The sequence below is a fragment of the Malaclemys terrapin genome, chromosome 24 (genome assembly GCF_027887155.1).
Source record: "Malaclemys terrapin pileata isolate rMalTer1 chromosome 24, rMalTer1.hap1, whole genome shotgun sequence".
In the NCBI taxonomy this organism is placed as follows: domain Eukaryota; kingdom Metazoa; phylum Chordata; order Testudines; family Emydidae; genus Malaclemys; species Malaclemys terrapin.
In genome coordinates, this window is record NC_071528.1 from 9244593 (window position 1) to 9272223 (window position 27631).

A 27631-nucleotide genomic window follows, 5' to 3' on the forward strand; every position below is an offset into this window, starting at 1 on the left:
CCACAGCTCGCATTGGCCAGGAATCATGGCCAATGAGCGCTGCGGGGCAGGGCCTGTGGATGGGGCAGAGCGCAGAGCTGCCTGGCCACTCCTCCACGTAGGAGCCAGAGGGGGGGGACGTGCCACTGCTTCTGGGAGCTGCTTGAGGTAAGCGCCACACATGGAGCCTGCACCCCTGACCCCTTCCTGCGCCCCAACCCCTTGCCCCAGCCCTGATCCCCCTCCCATCCTCCAAACCCCTCTCCCAGCCTGGAGCCCCCTCCTGCACCCCAAAACCCTCATTTACAGCCCCACACCTGAGCCTGCACCCCCAGCCCTCGCCACCTCCCACACCCAGCCCCCTGAGCGAGTGAGGGTGGGGCCTTGGAGAAGGGGCGGGGCCGAGCCTTGGGGGAGGGGCGGGGCAAGGCAAGGGTGTTTGGTTTTGTGTGAGTAGAAAGTTGGCAACCCTAGGGTTTTGACATATTTTCTAGTTTTCCTCCATAACCGTGAGGTCTAGAACTTTAAAAAAAAAAAAACACATGCAATCAAAGATTCTCACATAAACTTGCCTCCGGGGGCTGGGGCTTTAAGAAATACCCCAAATATCACCAGATATGCAATAAATTCACCAGCGTTGGCTTCGCTTTTAAGGGGGTCCGTGGAATGCCCAGAATGTAGCTACAAAGTCCTAAAATGTATCTTCTGGGATCCTAAAATGTGGCCCGCATGCTCTCTCCTATTAACCATATGGTGAAGACAAAGCCGGTTTTGAGTGTTGGCCTTCTCAGGCTATTTCTAGACATCTCCCAAGGAAAATGCAAGTCCACACGCAAGTCCCTCACTATAATAAAGTCTGGGTTCTGGTGTGTTTTGCCCGTCATATTTTCCAAGAGACATTTTGACTGTACCTTTTTTTGGCAGGGAATGAACCTCCTTCTCCATATACAACATGCCCACCATGCTATGGTTGTTATAGGAAAATAAATAAATGATTAGAAAACACAGGGCCCGATCCTGCAAGAAACTCTGTGTTAGGTGTAGGGGGTCCATCTGCACAGAAGCAGGGCCATAGCATTATCTAGTGATTATGGGACTGGGTCGGGTGGGGGGGGTCAGGATACTTAATTTTTATTCCTCACTCTGCTACTGCTTCATGCAGTGATCCTGGGTAAGTCATATCACTGTTCTGTGACTCAGTTACTCCATCTGTAAATTTGGGGCAAATAATATCCACCTCACAGTGGGGTTGTGTGAGGCAGACTCAGCCCTCGGAGAGCCTGAGTTGAAAGGCGCTATGAAAAAGGAAACACATCATTGAATAAAATGGTTAAACATTTTGGCCCAGAGTCGCAAAGGTATTTAGGTTCCTAATATCCATTGAAAGCAATCGAAGTTCCGACCCTAACTACCTTTGTGGAGCCGAGCCTTTGGAACTCACGCCGAAGGGGAACATTTCACGCAACAAACGAAGGCCGTGATCCACCAAGCTGCTCCACGTGGATGGGCGTCTGTGATCGCACAGAACCTGGCCGATGGATTTCAGTGGGGCTCCAGGTAAGTGCTGGGATCCACCCACAGGAAGTAGCTTGCAGCATCACGGCCTAAAGAAATAAGGCCCAGATCCTCAAAGGTACGTAGGCTCCTAACTTCCGAGTTGGGCCTAAATGAACGAGATCCTGGGGCAGGTGAACCATTTCCTTTTGCTGCTGCCTTCCAGGTCCTTAAAGGTACAGAGACTATGTAGCCTGGTTGTTGGGAGCTAGCAGAAAGTGAAACGAAGCAGCCAGGCAGATGTATAAGGCCTGTCACGAGTCGAGAGCTGCTGAGTACTCGTAACTGGGCTAGGCCGCCCCTATGCACAGAAAGGTGTTCAGTCAAGTGCTGTCGCCACCACCCAGTACTGAGCAACATCCTGCTTTGGAGAGGTAACTGTACCTGTAGCAGGTGAGTAACTTAATTCCCACTGCAGCTAAGTCCCACCCCTTGCCTGTCCTCATTGGTGGCGACACCAGCTAGCTCCCCACCTCCGATAGCGTGAGATTCCTTCAATGAGACTGAAGTAAGGAGACACTTCTCAGGTTCTTCTGCCCTGGGTGCAGAACAGAGCGAGAGGGAGAAGGAGCCCGCCCTGCCGCGCTCAGGACGATCAGCAAGGTAGGGAAGGGGTTTGGGAGGGGTGATGGAAAGGCCCCAGGGCTGAGTGAATAGCCACCCCATTCTGCTGAGCCCTTCCAATGCAGGTTTCACATATTTAAGATCAGAAACGAGGGACTCTCTGCTGCTGGAGCTCAGTAAGTGTTCGGTCGAATATATTAAGCCATATAAATCACTCCGTAGAGAGGCATGTTCCCATGGCAGTAGACATGTCCTGAAGGGGACCCTACAAAGCTGCTGAGAATAGCGAGATTAGCAAGGAGGCACGTTCCCCTATGAAAGAGAGCGATCTTGATGTTTACAAGGCAATACCAATATGCCATGCTGCATTGAGTCAGTTCCTCTCCTGGCAGGTTGCCTCGGCACCGCAGAAGGCACGGCCCAGGCAAATTTAACAATCCAGTGTGGGGTGAGGAGGGAGAGAGTGCTATCTAGTGATTAGAGCAGAGAACTCAGCATCAGGGCTCAGGGTTTCTGTTCCCAGCTCTACCACCAATTTGCCAGTCACTCTTGGGCAACTCTTAGCTTCGTCTCTCAGTTTCCCCACTTGTAAAATGGAAATAAGAACGTCTAACTCTAACGAGTGTTCTGAGGCTTCATTTATTGGCTCTAAAATGCTTTGAGAGCCTCAGGTGCACTAGAAGTACACGTAATATAGTGTGCAGGGAACTAGGCAGAGGCTAGGGTAACAGGACACGGTGTGGCGTGCATCCTGACATGATATGCCCAGAGGACGAGACACCCCATTTCTAACACAGCATACAGGCTAATGGTACCTTGATGGAAAGATCACATGACTTGATGCATCTCAGTGGCAGAGCACAGAGTGACAGGCTGGCAGGTCCCTATGCCGGCCAAGTACAAGCGAGAAATCAAACGTCAAGTGTTCCGAGGCAGTTGATGCTGGTAGGAGCAAACAAATGGAAGAGAAGGGACGTGTGCATTTGAAATCAGCATCTGGCATCCCCTAAGCCAGTGGTTCTCAACCTGCGGCCACTTGCGGCCCATGTGACATCCTCAGGGCCATCCAGGGAGTATATATGTTGTGTGGATGTGGCCCACATAAGACAGAGAGCTGCATATGCACCCCACAATGGTAAATAGGTGGAGAACCACTGCCCTAAGGTTTGGCTCATTTTGGTGACAAGTCAGTAAAGAAAGGTTGCATGAGTCTGAATTTTTGGATGGAGCCGAGCACCGTTCTGTGCTACACCATGTCTTCCCACTGCTCGTACACAGCAGTCTATTGAGTGGCTTGGTCTGGTGTCATGTATCATAACGGGAGGCAGCTCCACCTTTAAACACTGAAAGAGTTTTGATTGCCTCACTGGGATGTGGGGAGAGGTGGGAATGTTTGAATTTACACCCGGCGTTTAGCTTCTGATAGAGCGGGGTCCTCAAACTTTTGTACTGGTGACCCCTTTCACACAGCAAGTCTCTGAGTGTGACCCCCCTTATAAATTAAAAACACTTTATATATTTAACACCATTATAAATGCTGGCGGCAAAGCGGGGTTTGGGGTGGAGGCCGACAGCTCGCGACCCCCCATGTAATAACCTCATGACCCCCTGAGGGGTCACAACCCCCAGTTTGAGAACCCCTGCGATAGAGAGACCAGGCTTCACTCGTACCTTAAAACATCATTATGTTCCTTGTTCAGAGACTTCCCCTGAAACAGAGACAGAGCGTGAGAACTCAAGCCAACATGAAAAGCCTGAAGGCCAAGTTTAAGAAGACTGAAGTGAGTATTTCTGAAGGGGGGCTGGTGATTCAGTAGGGGGCGCTCTCCTTTGTGGCACTGCCAGACTGATGCCCCAGGATGATGCTAGTGGACACTGTGTTGCTGGAGGTGCTGTTTCTCCAATGAGAAATGAACAGAAACCGTGGCTGCTTGTGATCATGAAAGACATTTTTGCAAGAGGGAGGGTATTGCCACCCATGGCCAAATGACAGCTTGGGTCATTTAAATTCTAGCAACCTAAGTTCCCCCCCGGCCGTTTCAACTGGATGCAGCATTATCCACTCCCGGTCCATCACCGAGGAGTCACAAAGAGTGTGTTTCATACAGTCAGCTTGGGAAGAGCTCTGGGCCCCATCTGTATGAAGAAGAGGCTAAAGGGGACAGATAGCTCAGTGGTTTGAGCATTGGCCTGCTAAATCCAGGGTTATGAGTTCAATCCTTGATGGGGCCATTTAGGGATCTGGGGCAAAAATCTGTCTGGGGATCAGTCCTGCTTGGAGTATGAGGTTGGACTAAATGACCTCCTGAAATCTCTTCTGACACTGAGATCTATAAAGGAAAGTAAAGGGCAGAAACAACATAGAGGTGAAAAGCAACAGAGGGTCCTGTGGCACCTTTGAGACTAACAGAAGTATTGGGAGCATAAGCTTTCGTGGGTAAGAACCTCACTTCAAGGTAGAGGTGGGGAGCCCAGGTGGAATTTTAGGCCACAATTCTACAGCCAACTCCGCATAGACAGATCCTTGTGCTTGGCAAAGCCAGCTGCAGGTCTGGGGATTTTGTACTGCATTCACACAAAGAAGGTGCATGCTCAAGGATCACGGATACCAACGCGCACTCACTGATCCGCCAGACCTGCAGTGATGTCTGCTCTCCACCTGGCACAGAGAGCTCTCCAGCTGCTGCTGGGGGGACCAGTCCGACAGAACAGGGTCGCCGGCTTGCCATGGTATAGGAGAGGTTTCTCACTCAGGTTTCCAGATCGGCAGAGCCAAGCGAGTCAGGTTTCCACTGGGGCGGAATTAAGCCTAGGAGACAGAAAATCAACACTCTTCAATTATTTAGCAACAAAGGAGGCATCCAGAGCACCAGCTTTAGCTTTGTGCATGCAGTGTGGATAACACAGAGCTTCCCCTCCCAGCTGTAAGATGAAGGCAAAGGCCGAGCTGATGGGAAGCTCTGGAGGAGACAGTCTGTGGATCCCCCATATGTGCAGAGAAATGGAGCTCGGAACAAAAACACAACCTCCAATTAGAAGGCAGAGAGAGAGTTTTCTAACTTTGCCATCTGGGTGCCAGGGCTGCAGATTTCATACCTACCAGACACAGAGCTCTCATCTGAGGAACCGGATACTGTGTCCACATGCCAGCTAAATAGGTTTGCGTTGGTACTATTTTTCTTTTTAATTTAAAGTTTCCAAGCGGAGCAGCACAGTGGAAGCCCCCTCTCCTTGACTCCCTGTCTGCCTCCAGAAAAGTCACTTAGCAATTCCGTGCCTCAGTTTCCCCAGTCGATGTAAGGGGAATAACGATACTTATCCCCTTTGTAGCTCTATGGATCACAAGCGTACAAAGTGCTAGGTGTAGTGATCACATCGCGTTAGTGTAGAACATTGTCCTATAAACCTATTAACTGGTGGGATGGCTCAGCAGGAAACAACAGGTCCTCTCCTCAAAGGGTAACATTCAGCGTGCCCCATGCCTCTGGACAGTCTTCCCTTCCCACAGACATTCTCCCCCCAACTCCTTCCTAGCAACTAATGTAGGGTCCTTCCCCTGGGCATCTGAGCAAGGCCAAGCTGAGCTTAACCCTTTGCTCACCGGGATCCTGGAAGTCCCAGTGCATCCTGTCACAGCATGATTTAGGGGGATTTTTCCAGCCTTAGCCCGTGATTCCTGGCCCCATGACTCTGATCACTCCAAAGTATCATTCAAAGTTGCATCTGACGAAGTGGGTTTTTTACTCACGAAAGATTATGCCCAAATAAATCTGTTAGTCTTTAAAGTGGCACCGGACTCCTTGTTGTTTTTGTGGATACAGGCTAACACGGCTACCCTCTGATACTTTACTCCAAAGTAGGCATCCAAACTGCTTCAGCCGTATTCAGAGCCACATGGAAACAGGGACGCCAGTGTCCTCAACAGGGTCACAGGCCGATGTTGTTCGTAAAACAATATTGGGGGTGGGCATCCCTATGGCCTGGGGTCACTGTCCCCTTGATTTGGGGTGGGAATCCTTGGGGGAGGGGTGCCTGTGCTCCCCTGGCTTTGGTTTGGGGGGGATCCTTCCTGCCTGGGGTCCCTGATCCCCTGGCTTGTGGGATGTCTCTGCTGCCCTGGCTTTGGTTTTGGGGGGATCCTTCCTGCCTGGGGTCCCTGATCCCCTGGCTTGGGGGTGGGGAGAGGAGGAAAGAGTCTCTGCTCCCCGGATTGGGGCGGTGGGTTCTCCGTTGCCTGGCCCGGGGGGGGGGGTCGGTATGGGGGGCTCCCCCCGCCCGTGGCGGCTCTGCCCGGCTCTCTCCGCAGGCAGGGGGCAGGCGCCGCCCGGGCTCCCCCGCCGCCGGCCGAGGGAGGGAGGCGGATCCGCCGCTGTGACTGAAGCTGCCGCGGGAGCCCGGCTCAGAGGGGCGGCGGCGGCGCCGGGATCCGGGCGGGTGGATGGCGGCCCGCCCGCTGCTGGGCACCATGAAGCAGATCTGCCTCTGCGCGGCCGCCTCCTTCGCGGTACGTCCCGCCCGACCTTCCCCGGCCCGGCCCGGCCGCCGCCTGCTCCCGCTGGGCATCTGCGGCGCGGGGACCGGGCCAGCTCCCCCCGGGGATGCCCATGCACCCTCTGCCCCCCGGCTGCCCCCCCCCCGGCTGCCCATGCACCCCCTGCCCCCCGGCTCCCCCCCCGGCTGCCCATGCACCCCCTGCCCCACGGCTCCCCCCCCCCGGCTGCCCATGCACCCCTTGCCCCCCGGGGCTGCCCATGCACCCCCGCCCCCCGGCTCTCCCCCCCTGGCTGCCCATGCACCCCCTGCCCCCCGGCTCCCCCCGGGGCTGCCCATGCACCTTCTGCCCCCCGGCTGCCAATGCACCCCCCGGCTCCCCCCCCCGGCTGCCCATGCACCCCCGTCCCCCGGCTCACTCCCCTGGCTGCTCATGCACCCCTCGCCCCCCAGCTCCCCTCCCCGGCTGCCCATGCACCCCCTGCTCCCCAGCCAGGCTGCCCATACATCCCCGTCCCCCTGCTCCCTGGCCAGGCTGCCCATGCACCCCCTCGCCCCCCAGCTCCTCCCCGGGCTGCCAATGCACCCCCTGCCCCCCGGCTCCCCCTCCAGGCTGCCCAGCCGCCCCCCCCCGGGCTGCCCATGCACCCCTTGTCCCCCAACCCCCCTCCAGGCTGCCCAGCCCCCCCCCCGGGCTGCCCATGCACCCCCTGTCCCCCAGCCCCCCCAGGTTGCCCAGGCACCCCCAGCCCCCCCCAGGCTGCCCATGCACCCCCTGCTCCCTGGATCCCCCCCAGGCTGCACATGCCCTCCCTGCCCCCCAGCCAGGCTGCCCATGCACCCCCTGTCCCCCGGGCTGCCCATGCACCCCTTGACCCCACCCCCACCTCTGCAGGGAGCACATGCCCCTGTCCCCCCAGTTCTGGGGTGCATTTGCCCTCCCTGGCACTTGCACCTCCAGCTGCCTAAGCTGTGCATGTCCCTCCTGCCCCCCCTCTCCAGGTGGTGCCTCCTCCCCTCCCTCTCCCTGTGCTGCACCATGTTCACCTCTCTCCCCATCCCCTTCCTGGGCTGCCCCTGCACCCCCCCTCCCCCTTCCGGGTTTTCCATGCACCCCCTGCCCCTGACCCCAGTCTACCCATCAATTTCCTCATCCCCGGAAGGCTGATCCCCCACCCCCATGCCCTGCCCCCACCTCCCTGTCCAGGGGTTACTCTAGGGTCCTGGCACCAGCGTGAGCTCACGTCAATGAGATCTTGAAGAACAAGGCAGCTGTTCCTAGTGGGATGTGCTCCAGAGACGAGCTGGGTGCCTGCAGGTTCTGTTGATTTCAGGATGAATTGCAGGGCCCAGCACCCATCCAGCTTGGTGTTGTTAGTGCGGCCCGGGGTGCTGAGGGCTGGACCATCAAAGGTGGCTAGTAGTTGTATGGGCCCTGGGATTAGGAGTGGTTTAGGAACCAGCCTGCAGGAATCGATGACATTCTCCACTCTCGAAAGGTGACTCCCATTTTTACCGCAGCAGAATTGTCCTTTATAGGCAGCCACCCTCTGGATTTAATTAGGAGCGTCAGTGCTTTCCCTCCACCCGTGCTTGGTGTCATTCAATTAAACCTGCACCCCGGCACTTCGGTACCCGGGGAGAGCAAATGTGGACCCCGCTGCCCCGATGGGGTGATGGTGATTAGGCCCTGAGTATGCAAAAGTTTGTGCCCATGCTTAGCTGCGTGCTGCATGCACCGTGGTGTGCAAATCTAAGCAACTACGTAAGTCTTTGCAGGATCAGGACCTTAATGGGGAACTGTGGCTGCATCTTGGCTGCAGGGAGACAAGCAAGGGATGAAACCCACAAGAGGGGTTCTTTAATCTGGTGGCATGGGAGGGAGATGGAAAGTGACGTGTTCCCACAAATTCTGCTGAGAGTTTTCTCGGTGGAGCTCAGTTCACTTGGTTCCCAGGTGTTGGCAGCTTGCAACGCAGACCAGTGTATTCTCAGCGTTTTACAGAAAAGTTCAATGCAAAGCTGATTACAAGACAAAAAGAAAACGTCTCTGGCAGGCACGGAGATCAAAGCGTGATGTCAGCTGGGATTCCCTGGAACCCCATTGCCAGCCAAACCGCAGGGAGTTCAGAGAAGAGCAGCAAACCCGCAGAGAGGCTGGAGGGACTGGCTTGTGAGCACCGCGTCAAAGAAGGAAAGCCGTTTTTCAAAAGCGGTCACCAACAGCAGGATCTAGGCCTAAGTGACTTGCCCAAGGTCACACAGGGAATCTGTGGCAGAGCAGGGAATTGAACCCGGAGCTCCTAGGTCCCAGGCTAGCATCCCAACTTGTTGGATGTATCCTTTTCCCCCTCCCCTTCCGGCAGGCTGTGGTAGGGCTCCAAAGTCCCTGATTTTGCCCCTGTTTGGGTTTCAGAGCCATGACTGGGGTAAGAATGATGAGAAGCTCCTACAGGCCGTGGACTACAACGACCCCGAGAAGGTGACGTCTCTACTTCTCCGCAAGGGCCTGGTCCCCACCAAACTGGACTCGGAGGGCAAATCCGCGTGAGTCACTTCCCCTGCTAAAAAGACTGGGCCAGAGTCTCGGTTCCCCCCATCTCTGGGTTTGGGGTGATAGCTTTAAGGCACCGTTGTACTCCCCATAGCATGGGGCCTTGCCTGGGCTGTGGCATATGTGAGAGCAACCCCAAGGCTGCTCTCTCACATGCTTTGCTTCTCACAGTCCCCCTAGTCACAAGCGGCCCTATGGTAACAAACCAGTGGGTGTGGCCAAGAGTTGATCAGCAACCCTACAAAAACAAACCAGAGGGGAAAAGATTGGCAAGGGAACAGATTAGTCACGAGTTGGGTTTTTTTTAGTAAATACAGAAACTTCTTGGACTCTGGCCTTTTAAGCAGAGCCAGCGTGTGGGTAGTGGCGGGAGGGATCTCTGGAGTATGAATGGTGACGGGAACTTCCCGGCTGTGCCACAGGTTCCACCTGGCTGCAATGAGAGGGAACGTGGACTGCCTGGAAGTGATGCTCGCTCACGGAGCGGACGCCACGACCATAGACAGCTCGGGTAGGCAGCGCGCGCCGACTTCGCCCTGATGTGACGTGACAGTGCGGACGTTGACTTGGGCCATTTCGAACTGGACAGAGCAGTAGAAAACATTCTGCTGGGACCGCTCCTGTGCTGTCCAAGGGGGGTAGGAGTTAAATGGGACCTAATGGATCTGTGCCCTGTCTCATTTCTGTGTTTCCCAGCCATAGGATCAACCCCATTCCTGTGCAGCTGCCAAGCTTCCCCTTTCTGAGGGGTGGCAGGCTCCTCTGGGATCCTGTAGTCCAATCTTCATTGTTCTCCTGGTCGTTTGCCAGCCCTCCCCTGGGCTAAAAGGGACGGATCTCTCCAAATCCCTGTAATCTCTGACTCAGCCGCTGAGTAAACTTGGAGGTCCTTGGAAAGAAGGTGTCAAAACCGCTCAGCAGTCTTACTTTAAAAACTACCCCGCAGGCTTGAGCGGAGCACAGGCGAAAGGGAAGGGAGACCAGACAGCAAGTGTGAAAAATCAGGACAGGGGGTGGGGGGTAATAGGAGCCCATATAAGAAAAAGCCCCAAATATCAGGACTGTCCCTATAAAATCGGGACCTCTGGTCACCCTATGAAAGGGGCAGTGAGAAATCTTGTGTCTGTCAGAGCCTGGGGACCCGGCATTCCACCACAGTTCTAACCGGAATGGACTGTGTCCCAGGTGGATAAGAATCATCACGCGCTTGCTAATTGCCGGCCCTGGTTCTGGTAGTGTGTGTAAAAGGCATGTCCGGCCCCAACAGCTTCCACATACTAGAGTGTTCTATGGTGCTCTTAGGAGGGGTATGGGCGTCTCCTCTGCATGCTTTAGACTCAAAATAAAAATGGTCTCGATATTTTAAAATGTACACCATAGGAATAGCTTCAATGAGATCCTGCAGCCTGCTTTGTGCTGGGCTTTTGTTGCATCTCACAAGCTAAGCAAGGGCTGGCCAGTTTGCTCTTTGGATGTCAGGTGCTCTACATGGGCCACTGAGGTGTTGCAGGAAAGGGGTGTTGGTGATTCAGTGAGCAATGTTCTTTTTCTCCCAAGCTGATAATAAAGTAGTACCCCAGCAGGGTGCTAGGGGGCGTCGTGCTGCTGGATTTCCTATTGTTTGGCTCCTGACTCCGTACAATGATTCCAGACCTGATTCCATGGTGCTTTTCGTCACGCTAGGAGAGTTAACCCTGGATTCCTAGTCAGAGTCCAGCCTGGCAAATTGTATTATCTCCCTGCCTTTCTTGTGCAGTTCTTATTGGCTAGAGGAGTCCCCATTTCTTAAGCCACCCCGTAGCGCTGCTGTGAACCATTAACCAGCTGTTGCGTCCTGCCCCAGAAGTGGCTGCAATTTGGTGGTGGGTGACGTGATCCACGGATGTCGATTACCTGTCTCGGGGTGGGGGGGCAGGGGTTGAGAAGAAATTGTTTGATGCTGACGATTTGTTTTGATCTCCCTGGGTGCACGTATAAAGTATCGCCATCGTTATGATTACCTCTTGACCTGCCAGTCTGTCTCTTTCCAGGGTACAATGCGCTCCACCTGGCCGCGAAACACGGCCACCCACAGTGCGTGAGCAAACTGCTGCAGGTAAGGCAACCAAGCAGGAGCAGTGGGAACCTGGAGTTCGACAGGGAGGGATGTGTCTGTCCATTGTTGGTGTTGAAGCACCGAGGGCTGGAGATCAGGGTACAGGGAGCTTGTGGGGAATCTAGCAGCCCTCATAGGGTTCTCCTCCTGCGGAAGCTCCGGGCCACGCAGGGAAATTGTCCGTGCGACCTTTCAGTCTAGGGAACAACCTAGGCAGGGTTAGAATTGCCATCTAGGTGTGAAATCTCCATATTAGGGCTGGTCAAACGTTTGCCGTCTAAACTGTTTTTCAATGGAAAATTGGGATGTTGACCAAGTGTTTTGTGAAAAGTGTCTGCTTTCCGGGGAAAAACTTGGTTTGTGTTTTTGTGTGTGTAAAAAACCGGAATCCCTCAAAAACCAAAATATTTTGATTGGGATATCCTGCCACAGTGCCTCATGGGAGTTCAGTTGCCATGTCCCTGTTTTCCTCTCTAGGCTGAGCTCCTTGGCCAGACTATGTCTCCCTTGATGCACTATGGCCGGGAACTCCCATGATTGACCTGCCTCCCCTCGCTAAGAAGGGAGACCATGGTGCATCATGGGAGTTGTAGTCCGACCAGGCAGCCCTGCCTATAGAAGAGAATGTGAGCCTGGGGCACCCAAACTACAACTCCCACGAGGCACAATGGCAGCATTTGAGACATTTAAAATTTTCAGCCAAAATCTTTCAGTGTGCAAATTTTTGGTGAAAAAAATCAAAATTTTCCCTGGGGGAAAATCCCATTTTCTGACCAGCTCTGTCCAGTCCATGAATGACCCCCTGAGCTGTTTGGTCTCCTCCAGAGGCTATTACATGAATAAGTCAGCAAGATAGAGTTTAGGTCAATACATCCCACCCCTCAGCCTTTCTCTTCTGCCTTCCCTACTGACTGTGTGACTGCACACAACAGAACTTCGCTGCTTCGCATTACAGGGGTGGGCACCTGCATGGAAAAGGGGACCTTGATCCTGGCCAGTTACCCTTCCTTTTGTGGGTGACGTCAGACGGTGCCTTGCTGAGCCAGCCAGGGATTTGCTGAAGGTGTCACTGCAGAGCAGCAGTGCCTTGGTGCTGTGAATAAGGTGCGGTAGTGTAGTCGAGGGTAAAAAAGGGAGTTTATCCACTTCTCATGTGGGGAATGTGGTTTTTAGTTCAGGTGAGTTTACCTGTGACGTTTTGGGTGACTGGAATCCTGTGCGGTTGTGGCTCACGGCCAGCAGACAAGCATGCGGGTCACACCCCGGCTTCCATCTCCCCGGTACTGTTTGCAGAGTGACCCCGGTCCTGAATTTCCCCAAAACCGCCTGCCTCTACAGCATCCAGCCCTCTCCTGGAACACAGAGAAATTATTAACTTGGTTCCCCTCTGAAGACTCAATATACGGCAGCTCATTCATTTAATTGGGGTTTGACAAACACGCTGATTTCAATCACAGCACTGCATTGGTTTATAGAAAAAGTAAAACAGGGTTATTAAACAAAAAGTCAGAGGCTTGAGTGATCCCAAATGTAAGGAACAAAGACAGAACGGCTTACAAACAAAGCAGAAGTAAAAAGATGCCTCTAAGACTAAAACTTGATTTGAGAAAGTTACAGTCTTGGCCCAAGTAGGTTTCTCACCTAAATTTAGTTCCCAGAAACGTCAGCCCTCTTGGTTGAAGGGCTCAACCTTCTGTGATTTCAAGAGATCTGCCCCCTTGAATCCCCCAAGTGATGGACCACTACGGAGTTCTCTCCCCTTTCTCTTTAGAATCCAGGAAACCTTTGCAATGTATTCTTTGACAACTAAACCCAGACCAAGGTTCTCTCTCCTGTCATAGGCTTTCATAAAAGACCGTACCTGCGACACTTTGATAATACAGTAATGTAAACTGCTGAGTCAACTGCTTATCATTTGAGGTTCAGACCCCTGTCTTTGTCCTGGAAGCTATCTCCTCCACTTGCTAGGTTGGTGGCTTGGTTTATCTGTTATGTAAACGTAGCTTCATTGTCTCTGCCTGACAACCAGGCTGGTCAGACAAGCAAATACACATTCCTTTATCTCAGGCAGACTGGTCTGATGGATTGCTTGCCCAACACATTTTAAGCACAATATTCTAGTACATATAACTCTTTGTACGCACCCCATACATACATCACACAAGAATATTAATGATCGGTGAGTTATTAGTTTTCCATTGATGTATTGTTTGCGAGAAGCTGGGAATGGGCGACAGGGGATGGGTCACTTGGTGATTCCCTGTTCTGTTCATTCCCTCTGGGGCACCTGGCATTGGCCACTGTCGGAAGACAGGATACTGGGCTGGATGGACCTTTGGTCTGACCCAATATGGCCGTTCTTATTACAGGCAACCTTTTGGGTGTATATCATGACAACAGTGTGTTAGGTGTAGTGAATATGTCAGGCCTGACAAGAATTGCTGACACAGAGTCGTACCTACCCATGGGTCTCTCTGACAAATGACCCACTTCTTCTTCTTCTTCTTCTTTTAACTCCCACACCACTGGGAAGGTGGTTGTCCCCTGTTCTTTACTCACTATCTTCTCTGCCCATTAGGCATCTTGCCCGGTTGATGGAGCTGACAGCAACGGCTGGACAGCGCTCCACCATGCAGGTCAGCCGAGGACCCTCCGTCCCACTTGCATCTTCCCCTTCCCCCATCTTAAACGCGGGTGTCAAATCAGCTGGGTAAACTGCCCGCCGGTAACTTGACTTATAGTGAGGATTTCAAAGGCAGGTGGCTGTGCAGAAGGGTGATTGCACAGGGGAGTGAGGGCCAGGAATGTGCCCAGATTCCATGGTGATGGGGCCACGTGGATCCAGTCCCCCTAGACAGAAGAGTATGCTCTCTCCAGTGTAGTACCTTGGGATTTGCCATTTCTGGGCCAGATCCTGGCATGGGGGAATGGGGAGGGGTGTGGAGGGGCAGCGAGCAGGGGTTCACAGCCTCTCTCTTCCTCTCTAGCTGTCAGCGGCTGCATCTCATGCTCCGAGATTCTCTGCGATTTCAAGGCCTCCTTGAATACCAAGGACAAGGTAGGTGGTTCTTTCCATCAGGTTTATGCTTTGTTGACCTTCAGGGGTTTGATTTCCACTGCACAGAGAGTCACCACAAGCCTAGGTGCCCCTTACTCTCCATTGGAAAGGTGGTGTAATGTAGCAGAGACCCAGATGTGCAGAGATCACCTCACCCACCACTGAAATGCAGCCACTTCTTGGGTGGAACGCAGCAGCAGCTAAACAGAACACAGCAATAACAGATATACCCATTTTACCTTCAGCTCCTAATGGATGTTGCTGTGTAAGTACCCGAGATAGACAGAATAATGCTGGTGTTAAAGGACATGAAGCGAAGAGGAATCTTGCATCTAAGGCTATATCTACACTACGGCCTCGGCAAAATCTATGTCGCTCAGGGGTGTGAATATTCCACACCCCGAGTGACATAAGTTATACTACCATGAGCGTTCATGTGCACAGCGCTATGTTGGTGGGAGAACTTCTCCTGCAGACGTGGCTTATGCCGCTCGTGGAGCTGGGTTTTCACCAGATGCATCTTCACCAGATGCGCTGGGTTTTACATCTCTGTTTAGTTTGCTTTCTTTGCACATGGTGTCCACCTTACAAAATAATATCTCGTCCCGCCTCAGGAAGGACAGCCCAGTGGTTAGGGCACTCGCCTAGGAGTTGGGAGACCTGAGCTCAGTTCCCTGCTCTGCCACAGACCTCCCGCGTGACCTTGGGCAAGTCATTTAGACTTCCTGTGCCTCCCCCTCTGGCCAGTGGGATAATAGCCTTGCCCTGCCTCACGGGTGGGCTGGTTAAAGATTGCGAAATGCTTTGAGTTCCCCTGCTGGAAAGCGCTATAGAAAAGCCAGGTGTCATGATGATTAAGGGAAGGATTGGTGTCCATCCCTGACCGCCTGCCTGGTGATGAGACAGGGTGCTCCATGGGCTCGTCCGTCTGCAGTGGGGTCTGGCGCTGGACAGATGGGAGGACGCTCCCAAGATGTGGGTACCAGACAGCGAAGAGGGCTGTATCAGAGCCACGATACCCACTGCTGATCCTTTCCCCGCTTTCCCCCACTGACTTTCCTTCTCCATGCCCCTGCTTTAGGATGGCTCCACCCCTCTGATCCTGGCAGCTAAGATGAGCCACTCGGAGCTGTGCCGGTACCTGCTGCATCGTGGAGCTGCTGTGAACAGCAGAGACCAGCAAGGCAGGTGAGCTCTGAAGGGCCCTGGAAGGAACAGGGGCTTGAGAGGAGAGGGTTAAAGTGCGAGGGTGAGGAGACTCATGGCGGAGAAGTGAGTCCTACCAGTGGGCAGGACTGAGAGCCTGGATCCGACTAGGGGCCAGAGGTCTCCAGCTGGCCACCTCTGGGGGAGCTGCTCAGGGCCTGGATCCGTCTTGACGCGAGGGGGTCGGGATGAGTCAGGCAGGCACTGGCTGGATCTGTGTGGAAGTGGATCTGTGAGGAAGATCCTTACAAAGCCGTAACCTAAACGGCCTGTGCAGATCCCGCCTTTGCCCCGTGTGGGCAGGGTGATGGAGCAGGTGAGCTCCCCGCCTTGAGATGGGGTTTCCCCGTGCAGTGTCTGCTGGAGTCTGGCCGGGGTTCTCGCTCCCGGCCTGTCGCTGCGGGATATCCTGGCTGCCCCGCGTCTGATTGCAAACCTGGGCAGTCCTGTCCTCGGGGCGGAGAGGGGAGAGTGGCCAGGAGCAGCGGGAGAGAAAGGCTAGGAGAGTTGGCCCCAGCAGAGATGCGGGTTCCCGTCCAGTTCACCAGCCTCATGCCGCTGGCTCCGGAGGGTGAGTGGGGCCATCTCTCTCCCCGCCCCGTTGTAGAACAGCCCTGATGCTGGCCTGTGAGAACGGCAGCGTGGAGACGGTGGAAGTTCTCATCCACGCCGGAGCGCGGGTCGGCCTGGTGGACGCCAGGGGCCAGGACGCAGCGCGCTACGGCCTGGCCACGGGGAACGCCTTGATCCAGCACTACCTGCAGGACGCCTCCCAGCGCCACTCCTGGGCCAGCGGTAAGGTGCCTGGGCCAAACCCCGTCCTTCCCGAGGTCTCAGAGCACCATGCGGCAGCGTCTCACCCCTGCCCAGGGGGAGGCGGTAATGTCCTTGCTTTGCAGGTGGGGTGACTGGCCCGACTCTGCTGGGTGGGCTCAGGGAGCATGTGTGGGGGTGATCTCTGGGGCACCCCTTCTTTTACTCGCCCAGCCGCTCAAACTCTGGATGGGAAGTGCCTCTCCCTGGCCTGGCCAGAGGGGGGTGCTGGAGAGTGATGGGCGGTGTCTGCTGAGGGGTGGGAGTTGGGTCCCAGGCTTGCATGGCACCATGGAGCCCAGAGCCCCAGGGAGGGGTCTGTCTGTGTGTCCGTCTGCTTCTCCTCGAGCTGAGGGGACCAGGCCACGGGTGGCCAGTGCCCCCGGCCCCCTCTAACCTCCTGCTGGTTTCTGTTTCCTCCCCTCTGCCTCCCACAGAAGAGGAGTCGGCTGAGCGAACGTCGCAGGTAAAGACGCAGGGGGCCTGGCCCAGCAGAGAGCCCCGCGGTCCAACCGCTCAGGGGCTTCCACCGAACTGGGCCGGCCTGACCCGGCTTGGCCACCTCCCAGGGCAGGGGAAGGGCTCTCCGGGCTCATGGGAGAACAGAGGCCCCACGAAGCCCTCCTGGAACATGAGGCTTTTCGAGGACCGGGGTGGTGGGGAGGGATTAGGAGCCCCTAGGGATGCTCTTCTGAGCTTGCTGCCCCCCCGCCCCCCGGTCGGGTTTTGCTGGGAGAGCCTGGAGCCCTCTCCCATCGGTGTCTCCGCAGACAGCGTCGCCGAGCCAGTCTCTGCCCAGCGAGAGGAACGGCACCCCAAGAAAGAGGAAAGCCCCTCCGCCGCCCCCCGGCACCTCCAGCCAGGTGAGGGGGCCACCGGCTCTGCCTCCCCCGCCCCTCCCCTCCCCACACCCCAGCAGGCAGCCGCAGGAGAGCGTCCCTGAGCCTGTGACGGGCGAGGGCTGTGGTGTTTGATGGTCAAGGCAGCCTCCCCAGTGGCGGTGACACACCCTCTAGTAACCAAGCTGGTCGCAGCGTTTGTGCACGCCCAGGATGTAGCGATGGGGGCGGGGGCACAGCTGAGATGGCGAGGGAGGGGACCTACATAAAGGGATTTGACCATAGAGCCGCTAAAGTGCTTATCTGGCCACCACCCCCCTTGCATCTGGGAGCTCACAATCCTTAACGCGTTTATCCTCATGACACCGCTGTGCTGTGGGCTCCGTTTTACAGATGGGGAGACTGAGGCCCGGGTCCCTCAAGGTCAAATCGTTGATTTCCATGGGAACGAGTCACCAACATACCTTTGAGGATCTGGGCCTGGGTGACGTGCCCAGGGTCACCCAGGAAGTCTGTGGCAGAGAAGGGAATTGAAGCCGGGCCGTCCAAGCCTTAGACGAATGCCCTAATCATTGTGCCATCCTTCCCCTGTGCAGCCCTAAGGCGTTTACCTGCCCCATGGGACCTTGCTAATGCACCGAGCTCTTCCCCCAGGTCTTTCCTAGGCATGATCGACTTGTGTCCCTCGGCAGTTGAGGGAGACAGGCAGCCAGTGAGGCTTGTGCCCCTGGCTCTGACAAATGGGCATGGTCCAGCAGCAGACTGGCACTGGCAGGCCATGGGTAGATCTCAGCTGGGGATGGGGGAGTCTAGTTAATTTCTCTTGCCCTGGTCTGCAAAGAGGGTTTCCCCGTATGCTGTTGACTGGGTAAGTGCCCCTTCCCGGTGGTGGACGTGGTGTCCGCAGGCAAGGGTGGGGTACACCACTCAGTGTGTTTCTGATAACGGGGTTCTGCTGGAGAACAAGCACTCCAGCCCCCGCCCCTCCTCTGGATTTCCCAGCGCTGTCTTAGCCCCTCTTTGGCTGCAGCTGCCTGGCCACTGAGCGTTGGGACCCTGCCATGTCTCTTAAGCTAAGCAGGGGCCGGCCTGGTCAGTGGCTGGATGGGAGATGGTGAGGCAGTAGGAGGTGCTCTTCTCTGAGTCTGTGTCTCATTAGGAGGCCCCATGATGCTGGAAGTGCCGCCCCCCAAAACTTGGGTGTAGATCTCCAAAGGAGGTCAGCGGTATCGTCATCCTGTTTTACGGGGGAAACTGAGGCACAATTTGCCCAAGGTCACCCAGCAGATCGGGGCAGAACACGGCTCCTGAGTCCCAGCGCAGTGCTCCGATCACGCGGCGGTCCCAGTGTCCTGGCCAAACTCCAGCCGACAGGGCCAGCCCGCTCCCTGAAATCCCCCTTGTGGTTGCAGTTGGGTCCGAGACTCTGCTTTCATTTCCATAACCAACGTGGGGTGTGAAACAGCTGCCCCGCTGCCCCCTAGAAGTGGCTGCATCCGGGTATCGGGTGAAACGATCCCCGCACGGGTGTGTGAAGCCATTCAGCCCATTTGGGGCGGGAGGTGGAAGGCATAATGGGACTTCTGCGGGAAGAGAGCTGTGGGGGGGTTACTGGCTAAGCCTCGTTCTCTCTGTGTGACGACTGTTACTGTTTTCAAGCACACCCCACACTCTCCGGAGCACAGCTCCCCTTCCACACAGCGGAGCAGCCGGATAGTCACCGCCAAGCCTGCAAGGGCTCGCCCTGCCCCAGCTGACACGGTGAGGATCCCCTGGCAGGGAGAGCGGGATGGGGCAGGCTGGGTACCCACTGCTCTCCCCTGACTGCCCCGCCTCTGGGATTCCCCACAGGAGGACAGGGAGGCCTACGAGGAGATCGTCCGGCTGAGGCAGGAACGGGCTCGGTTCCTGCAGAAGATCAAGGGTTTGGAGCAGAAGCGGGAGGTACGGATGTGATTCCCCTGCCCCGCGAGGGCCAGGCTCAGCCCAGCCGGGTTTCTGGGCGGGTTGGCGGAAGGAGGATGGGAAGGAAGGGAGCTGCTTGTGGCCTCACCTTGGCTATTGCCAGAGGGTCTTGCACCGGCAAGGTGGGTGGGGAGGTAATTGAGAGGGGACACCTCGTGGCTGGGAAAGCCTGGCTGCCCATTTTGCGGCTCTGAGCCCACGATCAGACCTGCTGATGCATGACCATGGGGAGGACCAGGCTGCTGTTAACCGTCTTGGACTCTCCTTGTGTTCCCACTAGCGGCTGGAGTTGGAGGAGGACTCCCTACGCTCCATGGAGAAGCAGGTAGGCCAGGTGTTATGTCTCCGGAGACTGGACTCGGAGAGCTCCGGATGGTCTCTGGGATGGGAAGGGAAAACGGCTGCATGCGGATGCTTCAGGGCATAAACTGGTCATCAGCTGGGGGTCAGGAGGAAATTTTGGGATGCGAGTGCCAGGTTAGGGGATATCTGTCCTCCAAAGCATCTGGGATCTGCCACCATTGGAACAGGATACCAGACTAGATGGCTCCTTGCTGGGCCCTGGTCTGGCTCTGTGGCCTCGTAAAAGATCCACTCCACCTAGTTCGGAAGGTACGGACGGGAATCAGCGCGAGTGTCCGGATCTAATTATGCGTCTAATTCTCTGATCCAGATAAAGGAACTCCAGCAGCAACTGGCGGACAGCGAGGGGGAAAAGGAGCATTTGGGGAAGGAGATTGAAGTGCTCCGGAGCCGCCTGTCCTTGCTGGAGGTAGGAGAGCAGGGGGCACGGAGCTCTAGGTCTTACTGAGTCATGCAGGAGGCCAGTGAATTGTGGGACTTTCCCTGAGGCTGGTTCAGCTGTGGTAGGGACAGTGCGCTGTCATGGTTAGCATCAGCTGCTGCCTGTCTCAGTGACTGGCGCCGTGGGAGAGCACAGGGAATGGGGCGGGGGGGGGAGCTGTGATCTCGGGGGGGTCCCTGACTCCCTGCCTGTCTGTGCCCCAGAACGAGAAGGAGAACACCAGCTACGACATCGACACGCTGCAGGACGAAGAGGGGGACCTGCTGGAATTCCCAGGTTGGTCATCGCGCCCTGCCTGCTTCTCTGCACCGAGGGCACGGCCCTGCGAGGGGCAGAGCGTGCCCTGCAGAGCGGGCACTGACCCTGGGCTCTGCAAATCTTTAAGCACGAGCTCCTGCTGCCTGGGCTAAAAGACGGGGCTGTATTCGCCAAGCCCGTAGCAGGCCCCTCCACCAGTGCACCAGGCCCAGCCCTTGCCGGGGGGTGGAGCACCGCCCTGGGCCAGGGTGCGGTCCGTGAGCGGCTCCCATGGGAGAGGAGGGCCCTTGGCACCTTGCAGGATTGGGCTTGTGCTGGAAAATGCCTGGGAAGGTTTTGCAGGAAGCTGGTGGTGGCAGGGGGCAGCTCTCAGGGTAGGGGTGGGGCTGTTCGGGTCAAGGACCAGGGTTAGTTAGTGATGGGTCTTTGTGGGGACGGGGGTTCTGCTGCTCTTTCAGGGGCAGAGCTGCTGCTGTCCAAGAAGACCCTGAGTCTGTCCACGGAGGAGCTGCTGGCCACGCTGCAGGGCCAGGTGCAGTCGCTCACCATGCAAAACCAGGAGCTGCTGGAGAAGATACAGGTACCGGCTCCCCCCGCCTTCAGCCAGCTGCGCGCTTCGGGTTTCCCCTGCTAGCATCCCCTGGAGGCCCTCTCTGGTCCCCCTCCCAGGGCCAGCATCTCCTTATTGTACCCGTGCAGGGCTGGGACCCAACGGGCCTGGGGGCTGGGTGAGCCAGCGGCTGCTGCCTTGTGACGGATGCGGCTGGCAGGTTTCTGACCCCTAGCACGCGGCAAAGACCTCGACCTGCCCCCATCTCTGTCTGTAACCTTGGCACCGTCCTTCATACTGAGTTCTCCTCCCCTGCACGCGATCCTGCTGTCATCCCTGTGCCGCTGCCCCTGCTCCATCTCGGTGGGAGCCCTCCAGACCCGCTGGTTCCCTGACCGCACGATGGCTCTTCCCTTCTCCGTGGTCTCTCCAGACTCAGGGAGGTGCAGGAAGCCGCCACCTGCCTTACTGTGTGTGCAGAGACATCAGACCATGCCGCCGCCCCCGCTACCCCCTTCAAATGGCCCTGCAGGCTCCCTGCTTCACTGTAGGGCCCAGCTCGAATTTGGTGGGGATGCCTTCTGAAGTCATCTTCCAGCTTCTTCTCTTCTCTCCTGTCTGCCCCCGACCTTTGTAGCCTAATCTTTGCTCCTTTGCCTTGTACTTACCCGCTCGGCTCCAAGCCCCTGCTGTCTAACTCTGTCGCTGTATCGTAGCCCTCTGTGCAGTTAAACTACAGGGCCTGAGTCTCCTCCCATGCTGGTTTAAATCAGGGGTAACTCCGCCCACATCAGCGGACCTGGACTGGTGTAATTGATGGAAGGAGAGATCGGGCCCTGGGAAGAATCTCAGGAGCTCTGGGCCGCTCCATACAGCCGGCACCGTTGTTGTTGTGCTGCTGTAATCCCCCTGCGTAGCTGGGTCTCGGGGTCCCAGTGAGGAAGTCTCATGGTTTTATCCCCCCCCGCCCTTGGCAGATCCTGGAGAATTACGAGAAAGACGAGAGTGACGTGGGCCCGGCCGAAGACTTCGTCCCCATCGTCCTCTACGACTCCCTCAAGTCGGAGTTCGACCGGCTCAGGGAGCAGCACGCCGAGGCCCAGGCTGCCCTGCAGGCCCTGGAAGGCAGCGGGCCCCACGGTCCCTCCTGCGAGCTAGTCCCGGTGGAGGCTTACAAGCAGCTGAAGGCTGAATACGAGGCGCAGATCCAGGCCCTAGAGGAGGCGCTGCAGAGGAGTAACGCCCCAGCTGAGCCCGAGGGGAAAGGCCAGGAGCCGGGCCAGGCCGGGGTGCCGGCAGAAGGAAGCAGCCGGGAAGGAGGGGCTGGAGATGCGGCTGTGGAAGAGCTGACCAAAATGCTGGCTGAGACGCGGGAGAAGCACGAGGCGGCCGTGGCCGAGGTGCGGCTCCTGCGGGAGCAGATCCACCTGGGTATCCTGTCCGTGGAGGAGCCGGAGGCGGCGGAGAGCTCCGGGAGCGAGCTGGAGACGGTGAGGGCAGCTCTGCGGAAAGCCCAGGAGGCCCTGCTGGAGAGAGACCAGAGGGTGAAGGACCTGGAGGGGCGCCTGGACGCCCAGGAAGCAGCAGCCGGTCGAGGCCGCTCCGCCGAGGAGACGAGGGCGGCCCTCAGCGTCTCCTTGGGTGAAGCCGCCGCGGAGAAGGCCGAGCTGCTGGAGAGGTGCCGCCAAGCGGAGGCAGACGCGGAGCAGCTGAGGAGGAGGGTGGAGGAGGGAGCCGGGGAGCTGCAGCGAGCGATGGGACACCTCTCAGACAGCCAGAGGCTGGAGGAGGAGAACCAGCAGCTCCGCGAGCAGCTAGACAAGCTGAGGGGGCAGCACGAGGAGGTGCAGGCCCGGCTCCGAGAGGATCAGGGCAAGAAGGAGGAGGAGCTGAGCGCCCTGAAGGAGCATCTGGCTTCCGAGAGCATCTCCAGGCAGGAGCAGGAGGAAATGGCGGGGGAGCTGGGCCGGTTGTTGGCCGAGTCCAACAAGAAGCGGCTGGAGCTGGAGGAGAGCCACGGCGCCGCCCAGCGGGAGGCGAGGGAGCTGCAGCAGGCGGCAGAGCGATACAGGCGGGAGTGGGTCCCGCCGGCCGAGCACGCCCGAGCTAAGGAGGCCCTGGTGGGCAGCGTCCGGGAGCTGAAGGCCAGAGCCCGGGAGCTGGAACAGGACCTGGCCGCCAAAGCCCAGGAGGCCGCGCGGCTGCAGGGCGAGCTGGCGAGCACGCGGGAGGGCACGGTCCCCAGGGAGGAGCACGAGCAGCTGCGGTGCAGCCTGCAGGCAGAGGTGAGCACGCTGACCCTGAAGCTGAGCGACCTGGAGCGCAAGCACGAGAAGACGTGCACGGAGGTGTTCCAGGTGCAGCGCGAGGCCCTCTTCATGAAGAGCGAGAAGCACGCGGCCGAGGCCCAGCTGGCCGCCGTCGAGAAGCAGCTGCAGAGCCTACGGGCCGAGTCGGGCCGGATCCAGGAGCTGCACGGCCACATCGAGGACTCTGCCAAGCTGGTCAAGGAGAAGGACCGGAAGGTGGGTCTGGGCTTCCCCAATACCCCGCCCACGCGAGAGCCAGGTTCGATGTGGGACTGGGGACCTCATAGCCCTGCCCACCAGAGAGCCATGGGTAGGGGTGAAAATTTGGGTCTGGGGATCCCAGATCCCTGCCCGCGATAGAGCCACGTGAGGAGGGTGAGAGGTGGGTCTGGGGCCGTGCAGCATTCCCCAAATGTACGTTTCTTTCGAAGGGGGAACGCCGCTGCCTGGCACGTCTTTCTGCTAGGCAAAAGGGCGAGAAAGTGAGAGTGGGAGGTTCCTCCAGGGAAACGAAACAGAATTTTTCTTCACCATCTTTGGTCACGGAGCGAAAAACCTCCAAGAAAACAACTCATTTGTGGCAAAAGAGACCAACCCACCTCCCCCCCGGCTCTAGTAGGGACGGGAGCTGGCTGGCCAGCAACAGACGTTGGTGCAGCTGGCTCTTTAGCTGTTTATCTGCCACCCAGAGCAGATCACGCCCTTCTGCTGCCCAAAAGGCCGATGCCCCAGTGGAATGCGGGTGCCCCCAAAGGAGGAAGCATCAGCAACCAAAGGGTTAACGAGCAGGTCTGGCTCCGTGGAGGGCTGGCCGGGAGGGTGGCGCAGGGGAATTGGGCTTTGGAATCCCTTGCGCTGCGGGTCCTGTAATCATGCGAGACTTTGCCCTAGACTCTAACCCGCCCTGGTGAACTCAGCCAACCCTTTGTGACCGGCCGATCCCTTCGCCTTTGCAGATCACCGAGCTGTCCAAGGAAGTCTTCAAGCTGAAGGAGGCCTTGAACAGCCTGTCTGAGCTCTCCGGCCAGGGGGGGGCCCTGCCCAAGGCGGCCCCGCAGAAGCAGCAGAACCCGCAGGAGGTGGTGAAGCTGCAGGGCACGATAAAGGCCTTGGAACAGCAGCTGGCCGTGGGTATCCGGGACCAGCTGGCCCTGGGAGAGGGGAGGAGCAGAGCCCGCCACAGAGCGGGTCCCTGGGCTTTGTGGTGTTCGTCCCCTGTTGGGCTCGGGGACAGCAGGGGCTAAGCGCTGACCTCGGCTGCGTCTGGAAACTGACGTGCAGCTCGGGACCTGGGGGCACCGTCTGGGCAGGTGGAAGCCGCAGAGTCGCTGGCTCCGAGGTCTGCGTGGACCATGCTGATTCAGGGGCCCAGCCTCACAAAGCTATAATAGGCTCCTAACTCCCATGGGAGCTAGGCTCCTAAATACCATTAAGGATCTGGGCCAGTGTGTCTTGGCCCGATGCCTTCTGCCCTTCCGTCCCTGGTCACAGCAGAGGTCCAGCGGTAACCCCTGCGCTAAAACAGCCGCATCTTTATACTGCACTGAGGGAGTTGCTTTAGCTGGGTACCAAAGGGGAGTGACACCGGTTCCCCTCGGCTGTATCCGGTGTGCGAGCCAGAGCAGGATCCGATTCCGGGCCCCAGCTCGGTGCCGTGTCTGGCAGGGGGGCGCTGGTCAGAGGGGCCGTGAGCGGAGAGTGGCCGGGTCCCATTGGGACTGTAGTGTGACTCCCCCACCTCTCGCCTTGGTTGCAGGAGACGGAGACGCACCACCACAAGGTCGTCTCGCTCTACCGGAGCCACCTGCTCTGCGCGATTCAGGTCAGTGCACAGGGGGCAGGGCTGGGCTGGGGGCGCCGTATCTCGCGGTGATTGGGCATGTGCGTTTGCTATTCTGTGTGTATCCGTCCGTGTTTCTGAATCAGTGTGGGTGTTTGCACACACGTGTGTCAGTATAAGTGGGTGTGTGTTTGCACATGGGTGCATGTCAATGTAAGTGGGTGTGGGTGGGTGTTTGCATGTGGCTGTGTCACTGGAAGTGGGGGGGTATTTGCACATGGGTATAAACAGGTGTGTGTTTGCACACGTGTGTGTCGGTGGAAGCGGGGTGTTTGCACATGGGTGTGTCAGTATAGGTGGGTGAGTGTTTGCACACATGTGTGTCAGTGGAAGTGGAGGTGTTTGCACATGGGTGTGTCAGTATAAATGGGTGTATGGGTGTGTATTGGATGATTGTCTGAATTCCGAGCATTTCAGACAGTGGTTACTAGACCTGTGTGGACCTACAAAAACGACATCCCAGTCTCCCCCGATTTCTGTCCCTGCCCCCGAGATCCCCAGCACTAGAAGGAGGTGACCTTGGAAGTGCCATGCTCCTTGGGGGTGGGGAATCCTGGCCTTGTCTCTCGGGGTCGAGCAGGAGTTTGGAGGAAGGGCAGAGGGTCTCAGCACACATTGGACAGGAGCTGGTGGGTCATGCTGGGTGGAAGGACACTTGTGCGGAAGGCAGGATCCTGTGAGCCATGTGTATGCCTATGTGTGTGTGTATGTCGAGTGCACGCTCCTTGCCACGGTGTGTCTCCGTGCCCGGGAGGTGCGGCGGGTCCCAGGCGTGTGGTGCACACGTGGCGACGTCTGCGACTCTGTGCCCGGGACGTGCGGCGGGTCCAAGGCATGCGGTGCACACGTGGCGACATCTGCGTCTCCGTGCCCGGGACGCGCGGCGGGTCCAAGGCGTGCGATGCACACATGGCGCAGTCTGCGTCTCCGTGCCCGGGACGCATGGCGTGTCCGAGGCGTGCGGTGCACACGTGGCGACATCTGCGTCTCCGTGCCCAGGACGTGCGGCGGGTCCAAGGCATGCAGTGCACACATGGCGACGTCTGCATCTCTGTGCCCAGGACGTGCGGCGGGTCCAAGGCATGTGATGCACACATGGCGCAGTCTGCATCTCCGTGCCCGGGACGCGCGGCGTGTCCGAGGCGTGCGGTGCACACATGGCGACGTCTGCGTCTCCGTGCCCGGGACGTGCGGCGTGTCCGAGGCGTGCGGTGCACACGTGGCGCAGTCTGCGTCTCCGTGCCCGGGACGTGCGGCGTGTCCGAGGCGTGCGGTGCACACGTGGCGCAGTCTGCGTCTCCGTGCCCGGGACGTGCGGCGGGTCCGAGGCGTGCGGTGCACACGTGGCGACGTCTGCGTCTCTGTGCCCGGGACGTGCGGCGGGTCCGAGGCGTGCGGTGCACACATGGCGACGTCTGCGTCTCCGTGCCCGGGACGTGCGGCGGGTCCGAGGCGTGCGGTGCACACATGGCGACGTCTGCGTCTCCGTGCCCGGGACGTGCGGCGGGTCCGAGGCGTGCGGTGCACACATGGCGACGTCTGCGTCTCCGTGTCCGGGACGTGCGGCGTGTCCGAGGCGTGCGGTGCACACATGGCGACGTCTGCGTCTCCGTGCCCGGGACGTGCGGCGTGTCCGAGGCGTGCGGTGCACAGATGGCGACGCCTGCGTCTCCGTGCCCGGGACGTGCGGCGTGTCCGAGGCGTGCGGTGCACAGGTGGCGACGTCTGCGTCTCCGTGCCCGGGACGTGCGGTGTGTCCGAGGCGTGCGGTGCACACATGGCGACGCCTGCGTCTCCGTGCCCGGGACGTGCAGCAGGTCCAAGGTGTGTGTGTCTGACAGTGTATGTGAAAAGCAGGGAAACCAACATTGAAACAGCCTTTTTCTCCTCCATCCGAGCTCCCGAAATGTAGCACTGGGCCAGAACCAGCCCCCCAGCTCTGGGCTCCCCTGGCCTCTGGGATCTGGAGCTGAACTTTGCACCCTGAGCCCGTTTCCCGCAGAACGAAGGAATTCTCTCGCTGAGCATCCGGCCGTGGCCACGTGCTCCGGCCTAGGGTGTGAGCGGGAGCAGGGCAGTCTCCGTGGCTTAGGTGCAGGGGTCTGGGCTCTGCTCGGCTCGGGAGCGTCTCCGTTGCCAGGCACCTACGGAGCTGGCTGCCACTGGAGTCGGCCCAGTCCTGCCCTGCCTTAGCCAGTGGGGCTGGCGGAGGGTGGGAGTCAGGGCAGCCGCTGATTTCCCCGCCTCCATCTCCTTTGCAGGGCCACATGGACGAAGACGTGCAGAGGCTCTTGTACCAGATCCTGATGATGCAGCGGCTGCAGGATCAAGGCAGATGAGCGCCCCGGGGCGAGGGAGCCCGGTTCCTGGTTCCGAGCCGGGGACTCGCACGCAGAACCGGCTGGAGGCCAGCGGCGGGGCGAGGCCCTGCGCACTCGCTTCCTCACCGAGATCAAGGCACCCGGGTGACCCCGGGGGCGGCGCCTTTGCTCCCGTTCCTGGGCAGCCTGTGGTGGGAGGTGCCCGTGGGCGGGTGGCTGGAAGGTGCCTCGTGGCAGGTCCAGGCCCTGCTCACGCTGCCCTTTCTATCGGTGCTTTCACCTCAGCAGCCTCCGAGACGGGCCGGGGGAACCGGGCGAGGGGCCCGTCCTCGCTCGGTGGGCAGAAGGGGAGAGGCTGCGGTAACTCACCAGCTCCTGCCTGCGTCTCTCAGCAGAGAATCCACAGCAATAAACAGTTTATACTCACTCA

General features: G+C 57.9%; 1 protein-coding gene across 1 annotated transcript; it reads left to right on the forward strand.

Annotated features, from left to right (window-relative positions):
- Positions 1-1237: 1237 nt before the first annotated feature.
- Positions 1238-27631, forward strand: ANKRD24 (ankyrin repeat domain 24). Its single transcript, XM_054013930.1, has 20 exons — positions 1238-1536; positions 3798-3878; positions 9005-9135; positions 9565-9653; positions 11173-11237; positions 13816-13873; positions 14225-14295; positions 15377-15483; positions 16109-16380; positions 17011-17177; positions 18813-18914; positions 19005-19097; positions 19399-19443; positions 19792-19890; positions 20127-20199; positions 20640-20761; positions 21709-23256; positions 23997-24167; positions 24797-24862; positions 27142-27631. The coding sequence occupies exons 1-20, from the start codon at positions 1483-1485 to the stop codon at positions 27217-27219; spliced, it is 3492 nt and encodes a 1163-aa protein (XP_053869905.1). The 5' UTR covers positions 1238-1482; the 3' UTR covers positions 27220-27631.

Bases quoted from the DNA above. Each gene is read 5' to 3' on its own strand.
- ANKRD24 (XM_054013930.1), top strand. From the start codon at position 1,483: ATGGGCGTCTGTGATCGCACAGAACCTGGCCGATGGATTTCAGTGGGG. The intron at 1,537-3,797 runs GTAAGTGCTGGG...TTCCTTGTTCAG, and splicing joins GGATTTCAGTGGGGCTCCAG to AGACTTCCCCTGAAACAGAG. The intron at 20,200-20,639 runs GTTGGTCATCGC...CTGCTCTTTCAG, and splicing joins GGACCTGCTGGAATTCCCAG to GGGCAGAGCTGCTGCTGTCC.